At 39.0% G+C, this 18,736-nt stretch overlaps 1 protein-coding gene across 4 annotated transcripts in view; it reads right to left on the bottom strand.

The window, feature by feature from the left end:
* The window catches only part of LOC135289517 (transducin-like enhancer protein 4), a 97,936-nt gene that overhangs the window by 47,556 nt on the left and 31,644 nt on the right, over positions 1-18,736 (bottom strand). For 3 of the 4 annotated variants that reach the window (XM_064403186.1, XM_064403184.1, XM_064403185.1), the window contains exon 6: positions 10,820-10,894. The exons of the other annotated variant lie outside the window; for it this stretch is intronic. In XM_064403186.1, the coding sequence (XP_064259256.1) occupies positions 10,820-10,894 (75 nt within the window). The remainder of the gene's footprint in view (positions 1-10,819; positions 10,895-18,736) is intronic. 4 annotated transcript variants of the gene reach the window in all.

The following is an 18,736-nucleotide window of genomic DNA, read 5'->3' as shown; positions in this document are numbered from 1 at the left end:
GCTACTAATGGTATTTTCTTTTCTGTATATTCTTCTAGGCTGTGTAAAGTAAGGAATAAAATAACTCCAAAGTCACACGTACACAACTAGGTAAAAAAGATTTGCTGAAGGTTTTTATCTGAGTAACAGTAATTTTTAGAACCACCATTCTAAATGTTGATGCTTAGCTTAATTCTTTTCCCAACACATCTTAAGAGATCAACTTTTAAGTAAAATGTGATAACAAACCCACTAACAAATTAGCTTTGAATGCTCTCTTGTTGTAGTCAGCACATTCAAAACCTATTTTCCTGGAAGAGGTTCAAGTTTTTACTGGATACTTTCCAAGCAGCTCGTGTTGCAGTAATCTACCACTTTCCCTCTTACAGACCCTGGGAAGTCATGGCCATTACTCAAACAACCTGAATATAGTACTCTAACCTGAAGACATTTCTAATGTTAACAAACAAACAAAATGTCTCAAAAAGTTATTTTCTCTCTTATATTTCTATGCATGTTCATTACTCGTATTGCAACACTGCTGGGAGAGGACCTCAAAAAATCTGAATCAAATAGTTTCACTGTTTGTTTGAAATGAGTTAAGTGATGTGGTTGGTTGCTCAGAGTGAATCATTAGTAAGATAGCATACAGACAAAACAAAACCCAAGATGAAGAGGAAACAAAGACATAAAAACAATGGTTCAAGAGTACACAATATCAATGTCAGTGGTTTGAAAACCAGCAAAGGCAATTCTTTGGCACACAGAGTTACGAGTGTACTTAAGATGATATGAACTTTTATCGGTTGTTCCTGGTTCGCACCCTTGACATGATCTGCACTGTTTGTACTTCCTTTGTATTGTTCTCTCTCTGCTGGCAGATAGTTTTTCTCATGTCATGATACCAAGACACAAAAACAGCCCACAAAGAGAGTCATATAGCAGTTCCTCCAGTGGAATGGTTCTGGAGCTATATGGATACATACCATATAATAGATTTGCATAAAGAAACAGCGGTACTGATGCAGAGTAGAACAAATTACTACCCTTACTCTTCAAAGGGAGAGTGAGCATTTTCAAAACTATTACAGTGCCCAGAGTAAAAAGAAGATCCTGATGGGAATCCTACTACAGACCACCAAGACAAAGAGGGAGATGAAATACTCTATAAACAGAATTCTCACAATCATAGGCCCTTCCTCTCATAAGGGATTATTACATTACAAGATGCCTGCTGGAAATACAACACAACAGAGAGGAAACAGTCCAGGAGGTTCCTAGAGGACAATTTCCTGACACAGTAAGGATGAGGGAGACAACAAGGGCTGGTGTCCCACTGGACCTGCTGTTCATGAACAGAAAAGGATTAGTGATAGATGTAGTGGTCAGAGGCCATCTTGGCCCACTCTGGCTGAAGGCAGAGTGGCTGGAGACCTGACTGGTGGAAAAAAACTGGGGAGTGCTGGCTGACAGCAGCTGCACATTAGCCAGCATGTGCCCAGGTGTCCAGGAAGGTCAACAGCATCCTGGCCTTTATCAGCAATAGTGTGGCCAGCAGGACCAGGAAGGGATCATTGCCCTGTACTCCCACTGGTGAGGCCACACCTGGAGTTCTGTGTCCAGTTCGGGGCCCCTCAATTCAGGAAAGACATTGAGGTGCTGGAGTGTCTCCACAGAAGAGCAACACGGCAAGTGACAGGGTCCAGAACACAAGTCCTGTGATAAGTGGCTAAGGCAGCTGGGGCTGTCTGGACAGGAGAAAAGGAGGCTCAGGAGACATTATCATTGTCTCCAATAGCCTGAGAGGAGGTTCTACTGCAGCGGGAGTAATTTTCTTCTACCAGGCAACTACTTATTGGATGAGAGGAAACGGCCTCAAGTTGTGCCGTTTAAACTGGATATTAGGAAAAGAAAAAACCCCTGTTTTCGTCACTGAAAACAGGGTCATGCATTGGAACAGGCTGCCCAGGGAGGAGGTAGAACCACCATACCTGGGGAAGCACTCAGAAAATCTTCTGGATGTGGCACCTGGGAACATGGTTTAATTGTGAACACAGTGGTGCTGGTCTGATGATTGGATTCAATGATCTTAGAAGTCTTTTCCAACTTAAAAAAATTCTGTGATTCTATGAAATGTATCAGCAATTAGTGGAACTCTTAAGTGCTCAGATGCACCTGATCTACTAGAAAATCTGGATGTGTGTTCACAAAGGGGAATGAACACAGACCTTAAAAATCTAGGATTAAGAATGAAAAATGATGAAAAAGGAGAGAGAATAAGGAGCAGACTAGTAATAATAATAAGGATAACAATAATGCTTTTCTTTTTCCCTTTTTTTTTTTTTTGTTAAGAATCAAATGCGATGCTACTTGCTCTCTAAGATTCAGCAATTTATGTCTTTGAGGATGCTGATTCCACAGAAGGAAAGTAAGCTCTACTGACAAAACTAAAGGGAAGGAAAAAATCAATAGCTGTCATTAATCAGAAGAGGAGCATTTATAGCTCCTACATAAATAACAAAGAAACCATCAGAATCATATCTCTACAAATTGCTTCAAAGATCTTTTAAGTGATCTAGGAACAAAAAGTCATCTCCCAAATCATATTGTGAGATGAAAGGCAATATATGCAGAGCACATTTCCGTTCTTAATCATATATATGGGAACATCTGTCAGGATACATGTTTCACCATTTGTCCTCCCTTCCACTCTAATGACTATTTTTCACCCAGAGAAACAGCATAGATAGTGGACAAAAAATTAATATAAGCTACTAACAAATAAAAGATTCATGGTCAAAAATTGGACATAGTCTTATAAAGGGAAAAACCTAGTCCTCTGCAAAAAGGCTAAGTTCACCTTCCCACAGTATTAGAGTTCAGTAGTTCCTTCTTCTGATTGCAGGACTTTACATCAATTTCACACTGGAGGTGGAGGGAGGAAGAATTAAACTCTTCAAAATCACTTTCTATTGTCATTTAATAAAGGGCAGAAATTACCACATAAATCACACAACTTAAAATCTCTTCTTCCTTCTCCCCCATCAATTTCTATTTAAGGTAAAGAAAATCCACATCTGCCAGAAAAGGCAGAAAGCACAAATTGTAAGCTAAAGGCCTTGCCAGTGGTGTCATATGTGCCTTGACATACCAAACCTCTGCTTCAAAACCTTTTCACGCAGACCAGTGTAAAAAATAACAACAGCAGCAAATCTGCATTTTCTGCTATGTTTAAACAGATGGTAAAATTAATCACTGGAGAAGTAGGTGCGCACTAAAGTTCATGCACCTTATTTTCCAAATGCTCCACTAATGTCCTATCCATAGATACTGGGAAGAAATTTTTTTTCTCCTCTAGACTAAAAGTAAAAAGAGAGCATCTCTGTTGGGACTTTGTAAATTTTGGTCCTTTCCTTTAGAAATGAGAGTAAAATTTGTGCTTTTCCCAGCCAACTTCTAAATAATCTTCTAGGGTCACCACAATAAATAGTTTCTGAAAACGTGGGCTAAAAAGCGAAAAAGTTACCATCTGAGATGTATCACAAATCAAACAATAAAAGCTAGAAGTTAAGCAATGGCACTGGTCACAGAGAGATTCAAGTGGCTAAATCTATATGCAGTTCTATTACCAGAGCTTTTAAATGTGGCAACTATAATTCCCTTCTAAGATTCTTCACAAGGTATGGTTTTAGAGCTATGTAATAGCAATATAAAATAGAGGCATGTTATGCATCTCACAGATATATTTCTCTAATGCATCTTATCAAGTCAATCCTTACCAAGTCAAATTTCTACACAGCAGTTACTGAGAAGCAGAGATTCCTTAAGTCTAGGTGCAAACACCATGCTTCTTCATGCTTACAGCACACAAGTACACACTGTGTTGGATTTCAGCAAGTTGTCTCTCCTTGAGATGAAAACCTGGGCTGTGCAAACTGATCCGTTCTTTCCAACACATTCTGTGCCTTTAAAGATGGCCATTTCTGGTGCAGCTGTGGTTCTGTGCAGAGGACTGTAATGCCTGCTCTTCTCAGAGGTGAGCAGCCTCTTCCCACAAGTGTTAGGACATGTGGATACCATTACCTCTCTCCAAGCAGATTTCACTGTGAGATGTAGTGTTCTGCCTCTTTAATGTAGTGCCCATTAGCCAGGTAACTGAAACTTGAAGTGTATTCTTTTGCTTTAGTGCAGTTTCCTAGATACAGCGGCTTTGATACAGGAAGGTCTTGACAAGGATCAAATCACCTGGATTTAAGTTGCAGCCCCAAGACTGTGGAAGGACCACTTGCTCTTTTTGCCTTAGCCTCTTTAAAAAGCATAACAGGGAAAGCAGTAGACCTCTGTTCCACAGACATTCTTTGAGTTAGCTCATCAATATTTGTGATGAGCTTTCATATACCCAAGGACATGACTGTGAAGAATTCACCAAGCAATAAGCACGTAACTGTTTTGCTAATAAAAATCAAACATTCTGAAATATCAGACACTATAAGACCTCCTAAATTCCCTCTTCATCGATGAACTTAACATGATGAAATACTCTACTTATGCAGTACTTTACTGTCCAGTTAAGCAATAGAGCCCTTGCTCTGGTCCCACATTTAAGACTGAAGACATGAAAAGTACTATTCACCCATGTGAAGCAATGCAAACATTTACCTGACCCACTCTACAATACACTCCTGGTCCTCATTCATTGCTGTAGGCAGCAGCCTACAAAGTGTGGTTGGGAAGAAGTCTAGGTGGCAAATACATGACTTTGTTTAGGGGTGGTATCAGAACTCCTGTAGTATGAAACCATGATATAACAGCACCTTTCTTTAGGCCATGCTGTACAGTAAGGATACCCATTTAAATAGACAGCATTGCCACTGAGTACATAAACATTGCTGATTTTGCAGTCAAGTGGTTTTGGAAAACCCCTGACTTTAAAACCTAACAGATAAGACTTTTTTTTTTTTTCCTAGAGAACTGGTATAATGTTAACACTGAAGACAATACACACCATATAATAGACCAACATGGAACACAATACATCTGTATACGGTTGGCAACAGTTTCCCCTCACTGGAGTATAGACCCTGCTGGCAACAGTTTTGTCTGCTTTCTACAGCGTGTGAAGTGAAACCACACAAGTGTAAGTCATAAATAAAATATTGCATATGTTCATGTTACAGAGTATCACAAAAATTCTCTGCAAGTCTCTTCATATCTGCACTGATTAACCCTGATTTAAAAAACAAGATACAGTGGTCACCCAGCTTTGACACAAGCATCTGTAAAACCTTGAGAAACGTGGAGGCCAATGTCAGCTCTTCTGCCTGATGAGATGTGCGTGGCACAACACTGGTGTCATACATGTTTAGTTAAGCAGAACGAGCAAAGGCCTCTGGCACCAGCATATTGGCAGTGAGACGCTGTAAGTGGTCAGCACTTCACACTGCAACACCACTGACTGCTCATATAGTGATAGACCAATTTAAACTCAACTAGCTACTACAGCTACTGAAAATAGGACAAAAAGCAGACGACAGTGGCAGCCCACTCGAAGTGTAGCAACAGTATTTAAAGTCCATCCTCGGCAATATGGAACCTGGAAAATATTTACATTCCAATTAATTCCCTCAAAAATCCCTAAAAAGATAATTTTCAGTTTCTTTAAATGAAGACACTGCATATGGAGGAGATTTATTTAAATTAGACCTCACCTTCAAGGCTCTCTCGAGGCTGGCACATAGGAATAAAGGAACAAGATGATAAATTCCTCAAAAACACCTCTTTGCAACCAAAAAACAGGGTATCTTTAACTTAGCCAGACTTCAGGTGAGTAATTCAAAACCAAAAGTGCTCACCCAAAAGCCTTCTACAAATCAATTTCAGCCACTAGAGAGGATCAAAATATTTGCAGGACCACATCACCATCAATAAAAAATCAGCAAACGAGTAATTAAATGGAGAGCAATGAATTTCAACATTTCTTTAGGATACACAAATAAAAATAATTCCAAGCTTATAGCTGATAAGTCAACCTCTGCCGTCCCACTTTAACAACCTGTGTACAATATACAGCAGACCACCAACTTGTTTTACTGAATTTAAATTTCAGCCACTGCTTATCACATCTTGAATGAAGAATACAGAAGGGCTGGAGAAAGAAGTGACTGCTGTTCCCATGCTACAACACTTTTGTTCTAACTGCCCTCACTCATCCTCCCTGACACCACCATTTCTGAATGCACACACCTGGGCAGGAACAACTTTTCCATACAAACTGAGTGTACTGGTTCAAGTAGAAAATCCTCACTCCTCCTCACAGCACCCGCAGTCACAGGAGCCAGAAACAAGGCACCATCTGAGAGGAGCAGGAGATGCTTCTGCATGTTAAGCAGCATTTGGCATCTGCAGCCCTCAACAAGGCAGCACAGCAATCATGGCAGGCACGGAGGCCAACTCTCCATTTCAAGTTTCGTGTACTTATCTGCACCACACTGCATTCTCTGCACACAGAGGCTTCTGTGCCTATTTTCTAAACAGCTGTTGTTCTCCAGAGCTGTAAAACAATCACTCTCTTGAAAGCAAACAAAAATTATGGACCTTTTGAGATGGGTCAAACAAACACCTTGGCCTCAAATACAGGGTAGAAATGGTGAAAAACAGTGCATTTAAGAAGAAACATTTTAACACAGCAATTATATGTGATAAGACAGAAGGAGTCCTTTCTTTCAGTAACTGCCATTTGCTTATTTTTTAAGAAGATAATAAAAGTGGCATGATAAAACAAAATGCTTAAAAATTAAACCAAAGCCATTCTTTTTCCACTCAGATGCATAGAATGGTAAAGAAAAAGAATTATTTCAATCACTTCCTTAGTAATACACGTAATATTTAAATAGATTTAATAGTGCTGCTCCAAACCAATGAATTATGAGTTTAAAACCTATTAAAATGTAATGTTTTTTTCCTGAGCTGAGGGGAGAGAGATTTAAATTCACTGAATTTTAATATTTCAGCTTGAGCTGCAGGAGGTAGAGAAAGTCCAAATGAACTATTCCATCAGCACCATTCAAGCATGAACATTTTAATCAGTTTTACTTCCTTGGAGTTCTCCAACACAGTTTACGCTGTCATTCTGAAAGCACTTAACACAGAGGGTGTGAAAAACCACCAAGGCTTGTTATTGCCTTCACAATTGATGGCAAATAATTCTGCAGACTTCCTATCATTAAAATGTCACTGCTAAAAATTGAGGTTCAGCATTTCTTGTGCTAAACTGCATTTTCTTTGAACACCATCACATACCTGTTCTTAAGTTTTTGGTACATTTATCTCTCTCCATGTGATAAGCAGGCACACAAGCCTTCATTTCTGCCTTACTACCCAAATGCAGTTGAAAAACTACTATTTTGAACAGGTAAAATTCCTAAAAAGTTACGAGTCAATTCCCTGGTTCCCTTATTAAAATGTAACCATACTCACACAGCATGTTCAATTGTATAGTATAATGGATTAGAGAAAACAAACCCCAACATTTTAAGAAAGTTAGATGCCTCAATTTATTAATACAGGAAATGAAAACATCATTCATAATTAGATCACATTATTGATTTAAGCCTACAATTTGAGCACTGTTCCAACAGTGCAATCTTGCAGATTCTAATGTAAAAAAATGGCAGCACAACAGATGACAAGATCAACTGGATATATCACACTGCTCATCCTGGAACACCCTGCCTGGAAAGTAGCTCTGGATGTGCACTACAGACTGCCCTGAGCAAGAATGCTGCAACACACTGCCCATGGCAAACACCAGAGGTAGACCCTGGATGCCTGCAGATTTACAGTCCTCCTGCAGCATGCTTTTGATATACCCAGTTTTGGTTTAGTTTTTCTCACTGCATCTCTCCAGAAGATGATATTTAACTTGTTTGAGCCCATCAGTAGTTTTAAACTGAACATGACCTGTGAAAGAAGTCATTATAACTCTGTTTCATTCCATTAAACATAACTAGTTTATTGTCAGGAGAACAGGCAGTCTCTCTGGGTTCTGGGCTCACTTCAGTATTTTGCATTTAAACTGCATGGATCAGTGATTTGGTTCATTTACCAATGAAGATAGAATAATATTGCAAAGTTAAAAGGTGCTTCATCAGATTCCATTAAATCAGAGCACATTCATACAGAAATATATACATGTGAAACACAAAGAGAGATATGATCTGTGCACCTTCAATTCCTTCCTTGTGCCACACTCCATTCTGGTAGCATGCATTTTTAACTCAAGGCCAGAGTTGCTCTGTTTGAACCAAGAGAGTCTAGTGTGAGTCAGGTGAACCAAACAGGATGCCCGCAAAACAAAGAGAGACCTAAGCTACAATCTCATTTCAAAACCTCCAAATACTGTTTCCCTTTTTGTCTGATACACAGTTCAATGGGTTAAACAAACACTGGAATTTTTTAAAATACCATAGGGTTAAAAGAACACAAACCCTGCCAGACTTCCTAAAAAGAAAAATAAGAGAACATAATCAGACACATAAAAAACCACAACTATGTTCTTTGTTTTATTTTATTGGTGTTCACTTTACAAAGTATGAATTTTATTCACTTTGTAAAGTAAGCCTTTTCTAGCTGCATGCTACATTTTCAGACTCTCTGAAAGTGCAGACATAACACTATTGTGGGATTCTTGCAACATGATCTTAAGCTTATTAGATAACTTGCACTCATGTTTATTCCATTTTTAAAAAATTAATCACTAAAAGACAGCATGAGATTACTTATCTATAAACCTAAAGAGTACTCAATTGCAGTCTGTATTGCTCCTGTTTTTCTAAAATTAAAGAGGAACACACAGTATTTCCTAAGTCAACATAAAACAGCTGAGCAAAAAAAGGCAGGTAAAAATCAGACATGTGAGGGAGTCAAGGGCTGACCGACTTTAATGTGCAAACCCAAAGTCTGAGAGTTTAGAGACGCTTCAGACAATAGAATTTCAGTTGACATAAAAAGACAAATTCAGACAGGAAAAGAAAATTTACTTCTGTCTGCTGGGGGGAAGACCAACAGAATTACTGCCAGGCTGCCAGACAAGTGTCTCATCTATTTATTTTTATTCTGTGTGGTTTAGTGGCTCATGAAAGCCGGACAAATCTAAATAACTGGTGTGATGGCCAGTATTTGTAACATCACACGCTTTACACTTGGTTCCTTTACTAGAAATCAAATTTCTTTTTGCAGTCTCTCTAATGCAAACAAAGGTGAATGGCAAAACATGCACAGGTAAAGTGAAGTATGAGTGTGAACACAGAAAACCACACATGGTACATACATATACACACACACTACAAATGCACATGCAGCACACTCGTATAAAAGAAACAAAGAAGCCAACCTTTAACTACTTTATGCAAAGAATGTTAATAAAAGGCAATATTTTTGGTTAGGTAATGAAAACTAATTGGAAGATTATTCATTTCCCACTCTCCCCACTGGAGCATAATAGACATACAACAAATGTTATTCATAATTCTACACGATGCGCTCTGATTCACCCCCTTCTTTCTAACGGGTACTTCAGAGGAAATAAGGGTTACTCTTTTCCATTTATAATTTCTAATTGACTACCAGTGCTTTTCTTGTGGTCAGAGGTATACAAAATAGAGTTAGAAATAGCCTATTAAAAACAAGCTACAATCAGACCGCTGCTCTAAACTACTGTCAGCAATGATCAGAAAGTCCTGATTTCCTTGTTAAAAGACAGAGGCATAATTGAAGCTATATCTTCACTTCAGATTGATTATTCGGCGACCCTTATCCACATCTTCATTCAGCAATTTGAATTTTAATGAAAGTAAATGGAATAATTAGCATTTCAAAGTGTGTTTGATACACTGAATAAAAAAAGAAAAATACTTTTATGTTTAATCTATACACAAAAGAAAAAGCATTTGGGAGGATGCAGAAGATACAAAGTACAGTTGTAGTGTCTTCATTAGAATAACTAAAACAACTGCTTGCTTCAGCTGCATAATTATACAAGAGAATAATGTGTTAAGCTATGACTTCTCACCTTTATTTTATGTAGTGTGAACAGCCAGAGTTTTCGTTGTTATGTCTCTTCTCCAGTTATAAAATATAAACACTGCAGCTGCCCACACCTATAAAATCTCAATACTGGGCTAATACCTGTCAGCAATGGCTTTACAAGAGGGGCTCCATGCACCTGTATTTATAGATGACTAAGAGCAGGACACCTATAAGCACAGTGGGGAGGAGTTTTTCTGCTGCCCATCTTGGTTGATTGTTTGGATATTTTGGTCTTGGTGGGTGTGTTTTGGTTGGTTGGTTTGATGCATGGATACTTTTTTGTTTTTTTTTTTTAAAGTAACAGCTATTTTTTAATGTAAAAATAAGAAGTGTGGTTAATAGTCAGAGTCTTGAACCAACATGCAGAAAAAGATGTGGACAGCAAGGATGGGGAAAAAAAGTATATCATCAAGGGTACTTGTTACCATGGCTGCAGAAGCAGACTGGCAGGTGGTATGCAAAGGAAACAATGTTACTTAAATAGAACAACAAAAAAATAACAGGAAAAAACAAATACTGAGTCTGCTTTGGGGACTAGCTACAACACAGATATTAATTACCCCATTAGTCTTCTTGGCACAGTGCAAGCAAAAGTCTTCAGGGTAGTAACCAGCTTTTATAAAGGTCAAGCTACTGAACTTCACCACTGCCCGCAACTTTTGCCCACCTGATGGATATGAGTTCATGCAAGAGAGAAAGTAAAAGAAAAGCTATTTACAAACACTACCAGAGCTAAAACGGAAAGACCACATACCCCAATGATTGCGTTCAGTTCTGCCATGGTCACTTGTTTGGCACGCTCCACAGCCTGCACCACTTGTTGCTGGTGCTATAAATGAAGATCAGAAACAGAATAAAATTATTTGTTTTCTAAATTACTAAGCACAGATTCTTACTTTTACTGTCTTTATTTGCTTTTCTAAGACATGCAAGATCTGAAGTAACTGTTCTCTAACAGAAAGTCACATTGTGTGTTGATAAGCAAAAATATATAGGCAAGGGGAGGATTTTTATCTTTAAGCCATTACATGCTGGGAATTACACCTTTGCTTCCTGAAGAGCTCTTTCACAACATGGCTAAGTGGGAAATAGTCCTCCTTTTGTTCATCAGCACAGTGTGCTTTTGGATTTAAATGCCATCTTCAAATGTAAGCCTCTTTCCTTACAGCCATGGAAACTTTATGAATAAACCCCACCCAGTTTTGTGAAAATAAAGGTATCTTTTCAAGAAGCACATGGCAACTACATCACTGAAGATTATACAGCTTCTCCTCCTAGATACATTTCAAAGCAGCCCAACCATGAAAAAAAAATTAAAATGACATTCACAAATCTGTCAAACATGTGAAAGAGAACTAATTATTTCAATCTCCAAGATGTAAATTTTAATAGCTTTAAAAAGTCCATCAAAAACACATGGTCTAATTAACAACACAGTTTACAAGCTCCAGTGGTTGTATCAGTTTGAGTGATACTATATCCCTTCACTAAATTCAATATTGCTGAAAGCTGACTGGTATTTATTTGAAAACATCAAGTACAAACAAAATAAGGTTCTCATCTTGCAACCAGATCCATGGCTGTTCAGACCTCCACCAGTGACAAATTAATCTTCACAGGCAGCCTCACAGAATCAGCATGACACAGAACAAATAGGTGCAAGGAGGGGTCATGGAGAACTGCGAGTAGATTGTGTGATCTGCACTGAGAGTGAGACATCGTTGATTTACAGCCACAGGTTGAACAGAAAAAGGAGGGAGGTCCTGACAATCTGGAGAGGTGCAGAAACTGTAACAATGAAACATCAGCTTTGCACCAAAACTAACATCCAGATGTTTACTGGCACAAAGTTTACAGGAAAGGTTGAGAAGGTCCCTTTAAAGTTTCAAGTTTGTCTTCCCATGGCTGTGTATGGCAGAACAGAGCCAAGGTACAGACCACCTTGTACAGCAACTCCTCCTGTGCATCCTCAGCAGAAGAAAGAAATTCCATAAAATAAAACGAGGACCCAAATCCTCAAGACCACCTCCAACACAAGAGTTAGGTGAAGAGCATTGGGATGCTCCATGGAGCACCCTAAGCAGGAGGGAATCAAAAGAGAGGAGCTGTAAAAAAGGGCGCTGCTGCTTCAGGGGCTTGGCAGGCCCAGATTTCACAATTCTCAGTACAACACACAAACAAAAATGGCATTTTCACTTAAAAGCCCTCTTGCATAAAAGTTCTCAGGGCAGGGAAAAACAAACCTAAAATATATATCCATAACTATGTCCTGGTTTTGGCCTATGCAGAGTTATTTTTACGCAACAGCCATGAGGTTTGGGTGTGTCTGGGCTGTTCTATACCACCACACCTCATTGTCTCAGGGCAAAAATAAGGGACCTGGCTTCCAGAAGAAATGGCTTTTGGTCCAGGAAAACATGGCAGCTGGAGGGTCTGTCTTTCATTGGTTTTTGGTCCTGGGCTTGGGGAGCAATTTTGCTTGTACATCAGCCTCTTTCTATAAATTTTTGTTATTAGCATTGTTGCTGTTAGTGTCTGTTTTCTTATCTCAACACTGTTTCCAGTACTTTGTTCTTATCTCAAACCATAACCTCAGACTTTTTTCTCCTATGGAGGAAGGTGGGGGGGGAAGTGGTTGGATGGTTTTCTTCTTAGTAGGAACACTAAACTGGAGAGTGCCATTCCTAGCCAACAGCACTAAGAAATTCTGATCCCGGCTAAGAAAAACAGATAAATGCAAGTAATGAAGGTCATATTTTACAAACTCTCCTGGAAGGAAGAAAATGGTTTTAGAGTTTGTTTGTTTTTAAGTGAATGAAGGAAATTACTGGAGACCACTTAGAAAACTGCTACTTTTCAGCTGTAAACAGAATCACAGAAGTTCTGTTCAGAGTTTTGTAAAACTACACTGCCAATATAAACCAAATCTACCCAATCTGTCTTATAAGAAGACAATGTAAAGACTAAAAAAGCAGGTTGAACATCAGCAAACAATGTTCTTGGTATTAAAGAAAAATAATTTAAAAATTAAAAATCCAATGTACCCCTGCCACAGATACCAGACAAAAGGGAAATGATGATATTCAAGCACCAAGTACCTGATAATGTGTTATCAGTTCCAGGTTATCACTTATTAAGGATAGGTACAGCTTTCATCAATTATATAACTACAAGCCTGGTGACCCACGACTCTGACTACATATCAACAGGGTGATTATAAAAATTATACCACTATTTTCTGGTAGAAGTCATTCACACCATGGAATTTTTCATTAATTCATTGAAAAAAATAAAAATAAAAAAAAAAACCAAAGCAGATGGTTTAAAATATTTACTTTTTTAAAAAAAGCATTTACTGAGAAGTTTATAGTCATCTTCTCTTTCCTACCACAGGCAATGCTTTTTGCACTGAGGTAAAGAAAGCTCTTGTGTATATGAGTGTTCTACTCCAACATCAATTTACTTAAATCCTGCTCCCAGGAGAAGAAAAAACTTCTAAGGCCTCTAAAAAAGCTGGCCTAAACCTATCAAAATTATTGTAGAAATTACTTCAATTTGCATCCAGGATTTGGAAAATAAGACAACTCCATAAAAGTCAGAGTATTTTCTATTCCCTTACAGCAATCACATAAAGAATACCTCTCAGAAGAATTTGGGGAAAATGTTATTTCATTCTTAGGTCAGAGGAAGAGAAGGTGAAGGGATAGACTACCAAAACCCCACTTTCAGATTTCTGCCAGATCAGTCACACAATTAATCTTTCATTGATTCTAATAGTTTTGGGATCAAGACTTCACAGAGAGGAGAAAACTCAAGGGCCTAATAACACTGAACCTAAATTAGGTACAGTAGAGACTATTAAAATTCTCCTATTGCTAGCTGCTTTAACATTGATTTAATCTTCAGTGTCTTTGTATAAAAAATACTCAAAATAGATGGTCTGTAATTAGCCTTTCCTTCACTTCCAGCTCATTGCAGCGACAGAGGAAGCACTTCCTCAGCTCCCAGAAACACCCAGGGTCGAGTGAACCTGGCACTACTTCAAGTTACAGACAAAAACCACACACTTGAGTGAAAAAAGGTGCAGAAAAGCCCATGAAGGGTTATGAAGAGCTGTCTGCTCACAGCCTTTCTGAAACTGGGCTGGGGGCTCTGTGTTACCAGCCATGGCTCTAGAAACAGGTGGGGATCTCTACACCTAAAGACACAGCCCAGCTGGGTCCAGGGCCCCACTGCAACCCAAAACCAAGGGGCAGGGAGCCCAGGGGCAGGATGGCAGCTGGCTGGGCCAGCCTGAATTGGTACCCAAGGACGGATGGCTCCAATACCTACCAGATGTGCCTGAACACCCTGCTGAGCCAGCACACCAGCAACAAGCAGCATTATGCTAAAAAACAAGCACTACACATCCGCCTGTCCATCAAGTGATCATGTAGTGATTTACAGCCAAGTAAAAACAGCAACAACAAAAAAGGGTTACTTTTTCCCCAACCAAATAAAGACACGGGGTTGCAACTTTCATACACATTTAATGCTAGCCTTCATCTGTGCACACAAGAAAATGACAGATCTGGGTTTTTTTCAGTTGTGGGAAAACAGTATTTTGCACTGCATTTAACATGCCAGAGCAATGAGCCCATAACCTGCTCCACCTTCATGCAGACTAGTACTGTTTCTCCTTTCTAACTTATTCTCTTGTTTCTTCTCCCAGTTTTGCATCCTGAGATGAGCTGTGTGCCTCTACTTGCATGATTTTGGAAAACCACGTTAAGTCTCACAGTGTGTAGCAACAACTACAGAGATCACAAGAACCTAGGCTTTTTCACCATCACATTGTCTCAATACACACTTGTCACCTAGTCCTGGCTTATGCACAGGCACTGCAACATGGTGGAAAATTCCCCGGCTTTTTATACCATGTCAGAGGTCTCCACAACTTCCAATGACAGGGGGAGCTGTGCTGACAGCCAGAATTCCCCCAGGCACGGACACAATTATACTGGTGTTAAAAACCCCTAATTACAGCCTGTCTTCAGGATCACCACCAACATCCAAAGCAAAACTCACTGAAAAATTTGCTTTGAAGAAGCAAGCAACCTCTGCTATTCCTTACTTGTATTATTTTGTTGTTATATGGTATGTTTAGAGGTAGTACAGGTCTTGCTTAAGAACTGCAGCACTGCCCTTCTTGGAAGCCCTATCTAGAAACAGCATAATGAGACCTAGCCATGCCAAAAATGATAGTGAAAATTGGAAAGCAAATACACATCCACCATGGAATACAGCACACACTGTAAAAGCTACAAGGGACAAGTTGGGTCACTGCATCCAGGCACCATAACTCAGACAAGATATAACAACTACTTCAGAAAAATGTAAGAGCTTTATTAGCAATACATGCATAAATTGCTAATGAGATGCATTCCTTGGCAGAAAGATCACAGATCTCTCAGAGTTTCCCTGCATTTACTGTTTAGCTCTAGTCTGGGGCAAGTCTGAGACAGAGGCAAATAATTCTGTCGTCTCAACCTCACATCTCAGACCAAAAGCTACTTCCTCTCGATCAGTATGTAAGAATTCCTGCTCTGCTTCTACACAATGGATCTCAAACTCCTCATTCAAATTTACTGGACTTCAGAAACACCTCTAGGGGAAGTATGTACAAAGAAGAGCAAGCATATTATGGTCCACATAAACCTCTTAAAAGAAAAACCATCAGCTGATATCAAAAAGTTTGAAAATACTCCAAGCAGAATTTCCTTTTGATGTTTACATGTTTGCATACCAGTGCTTTGCATTTATTGTACTAGAAGGTATATCTGACCACCTTAATGTGCACAGGGAACTGAAGATGAAGACTGTTAAAAAACAATCCATCTAGCTTGTTATTAGCTAGTTCACTGGCAGTTGGAAAGAAAAGTGAACCTCCCAAAAAAGTTTATTACAGCCTCCTTCAGCCTTCCAAAATGCTTACATTGAGGCACTTAAGTTGACAGAGACCAGTACTTGCTTCTCATGCAGCTTTTGCAAGTAGTGCCGAGCTCCAAGTTGCCACAACTACATAATTTGCTGTACATCAGCCAGCTTGCATGTATTCCATGAATAAATACACAGACAGTATTTACTCAAAAGAAGGTGACTGTGATAAGTATGTCCAGACACACTGAAGAAATGCCACTATCCAATACTTGAGGTCATTCAGCAGTTAGCCCACAATAACAGCCAAAGGTTGCAACCAGCCACACACACTACCTTGAGCAGACAGGAACTAGCCCCAGCTTGAAAGCCACAGGGTTGTGGAAGTGTCATACTTTGCTGAAGCTGGTAAATTCAGTTGAGAAGTGTCAATTAGCAGAGGCACTGTCTATGGCTATAGACATAAAATTAATTGCACCGTACTGGCTAGGTCATTCAAGCATGGCAATATTGCACTATCTACCAACTGCAGCAGATAAAACTAAATTAACTGAATGACCACAACCTACACCCATGCAGGCACCCCTTTCATTTTATGCAACAGGGACTACTTCGAGCACACTGGTATCACACAGAGGTGGAAAATGACTGTTGCAGCACAGGAAGCCCAAAACCACACCAGAAATTGAACACACATTGCCCCTGAAGTCCATCTTACATTTTTGACCACAGAATCACTCTTTCCTACAAAAATGGGAAGCTTGTATTTCTTGGTGCTGTTATTTACAGTCTGCCTAAACTGGAATGAATGTAAAAACAAGGTACCACTTGACTGTGTGCTTAGGCAGGTTAGAAACTTTGTTTTAAATATATGCTTAGATGATGCACAGCACAATAAAACTGACTGAGGCCTGGAGAATCTACTGATTACTTTACTGGACTGCCCCCAGAAACAAAGCAGACAGTAGTACACAGTAGGGTGATGTATTATAAATGCATCCTTTTCACAAGATCTCTAGTGATTTTGCCCACAATTTCCTACTTCTAAGTGAGTTATCACAAGCCATTGATTCCTTACAAAGTTAACAAGCAATAAGACAAGTTAACCTGGTGCTATTATGAGGCAATAATGTTGCCATCAGTGCATGCAACCACTGTATTTTGTTCATTTTTCCCTCAGGCACAATATAAAGAAGCCTGATCACATTTTTCAGCCACTATTCCACAATTAGACTGCATGTAAAATGCATAAACAGCAAAAGCATGCTGCAATTCAATTCTCTATTAATCTGGATGATGAAATAAAGAGACTTCCATTAAGACATTAACTTTTTAAAGACACAAATTAGAGAGAAACCAAGACTATTAGTATACTCAAACCTGAAGCTCAGTTCCCTTTTGACACATCATTGTATGCCAATATATACTGATTTAAATATGTATTCTTACTTGAAGAGGTCAAAAATCATCAAGATTTTTCCTAAACCCATTACAAAAAAGTCACTGGCAGTTGCACTGTCAAGACACATGAAAAGCTTTTTTATGCTTCCCTTCTCAATCCTTCCCTGCTGTCTATATATGGTATGCTATCTCTGAACAGCAAATAAAACCGCGTAACTACACCCTATAGAGACTCTGAAGCAGCCAAAGTACAAAACAGCTACTTGTTTTAGATCTGTGAAGGACTTGAATTCTGTTCCTCCAGCAATGGAGCAAGAGCATTACACATCGTTTAGTTTCCACAAATCCATCCATCTTAATAAGCAGAAAGTACAGTGGCACTCACAAACACTGTCAGGTTCTAGTTTTGATGGCATAATTCTTGTTTCAAACACAAAGATACGCACACACGTGTGGCACACACAAAGCTCATTAGCTGAACAGCAACATGGAGCATGCAGCCTCTCATTTGCAGCCAGCTGAGCAGCTCCCTTGAAAAGCACTGGCATTTTATGTAACAACTGAAAAGCCAGGAGGAAGTCACAACGTGTTCTCAGGCATGACGTTTTACAGATGCAATACATAAAAATACACCTTCCAATTCTGTCTTTGCAGCTACATGTTGTATTGAAATGAAACCATATGCTAAACTGATGCACACTAACCTGCACCAACAAATCCCAGTATCCAGTCCTTCCTTCAGAGGGTGGACAAGGGAGGCCATTATGCACCAAAGGTTTCCTTTCATGAACCACACTTCCTATTTTACTTCACACATGCCAGTTGCTCAGAAGCTTCCTCATTAGCTCCCATCTACTCCCCTAAATCCCAGTGCCTTTTAAATTATCTACAATGCACTCACAATAATACTAGAAAATCATAATTTGGAGAAAATTAATGGTTAGAGAAATTAGCTCACAGTGAGTTTCAATTTTCTGTTTATATTCCCCAAATACATAAAAACATAAAAGGATTTAAGGTAGGAAGTAATCAGGGATACAGAGAGAAAAAAGCCAGCACAAAAACTGTGTTTCTATGCCTGCTGTGTTGAACATCACTATTCATGTACCAAAACAGAAGTTTCTGCTGAACTTTAATGTTCACTGCCAAGGATGTAGCACAAATTATGCCTTTCTAGCATTTTTGCAAGCTGTCTTTGATTTCAGATGCACAAAATCGTAATTGCAAGAGAAACTACATTGTATGTTAAAGAAAAATATATAACCTAAAATTCTGCTTTGACATTACAACACATTCCATTCCATAAATATATTTAAATTATATTATAATAGGCTTGAAGATAATGATGATAAAG

The sequence above is a fragment of the Passer domesticus genome, chromosome Z (genome assembly GCF_036417665.1).
Source record: "Passer domesticus isolate bPasDom1 chromosome Z, bPasDom1.hap1, whole genome shotgun sequence".
In the NCBI taxonomy this organism is placed as follows: Eukaryota; Metazoa; Chordata; class Aves; order Passeriformes; family Passeridae; genus Passer; species Passer domesticus.
Note: the sequence above shows the minus strand (reverse complement) of the source record. Positions and strands in the feature narration are given on the sequence as shown.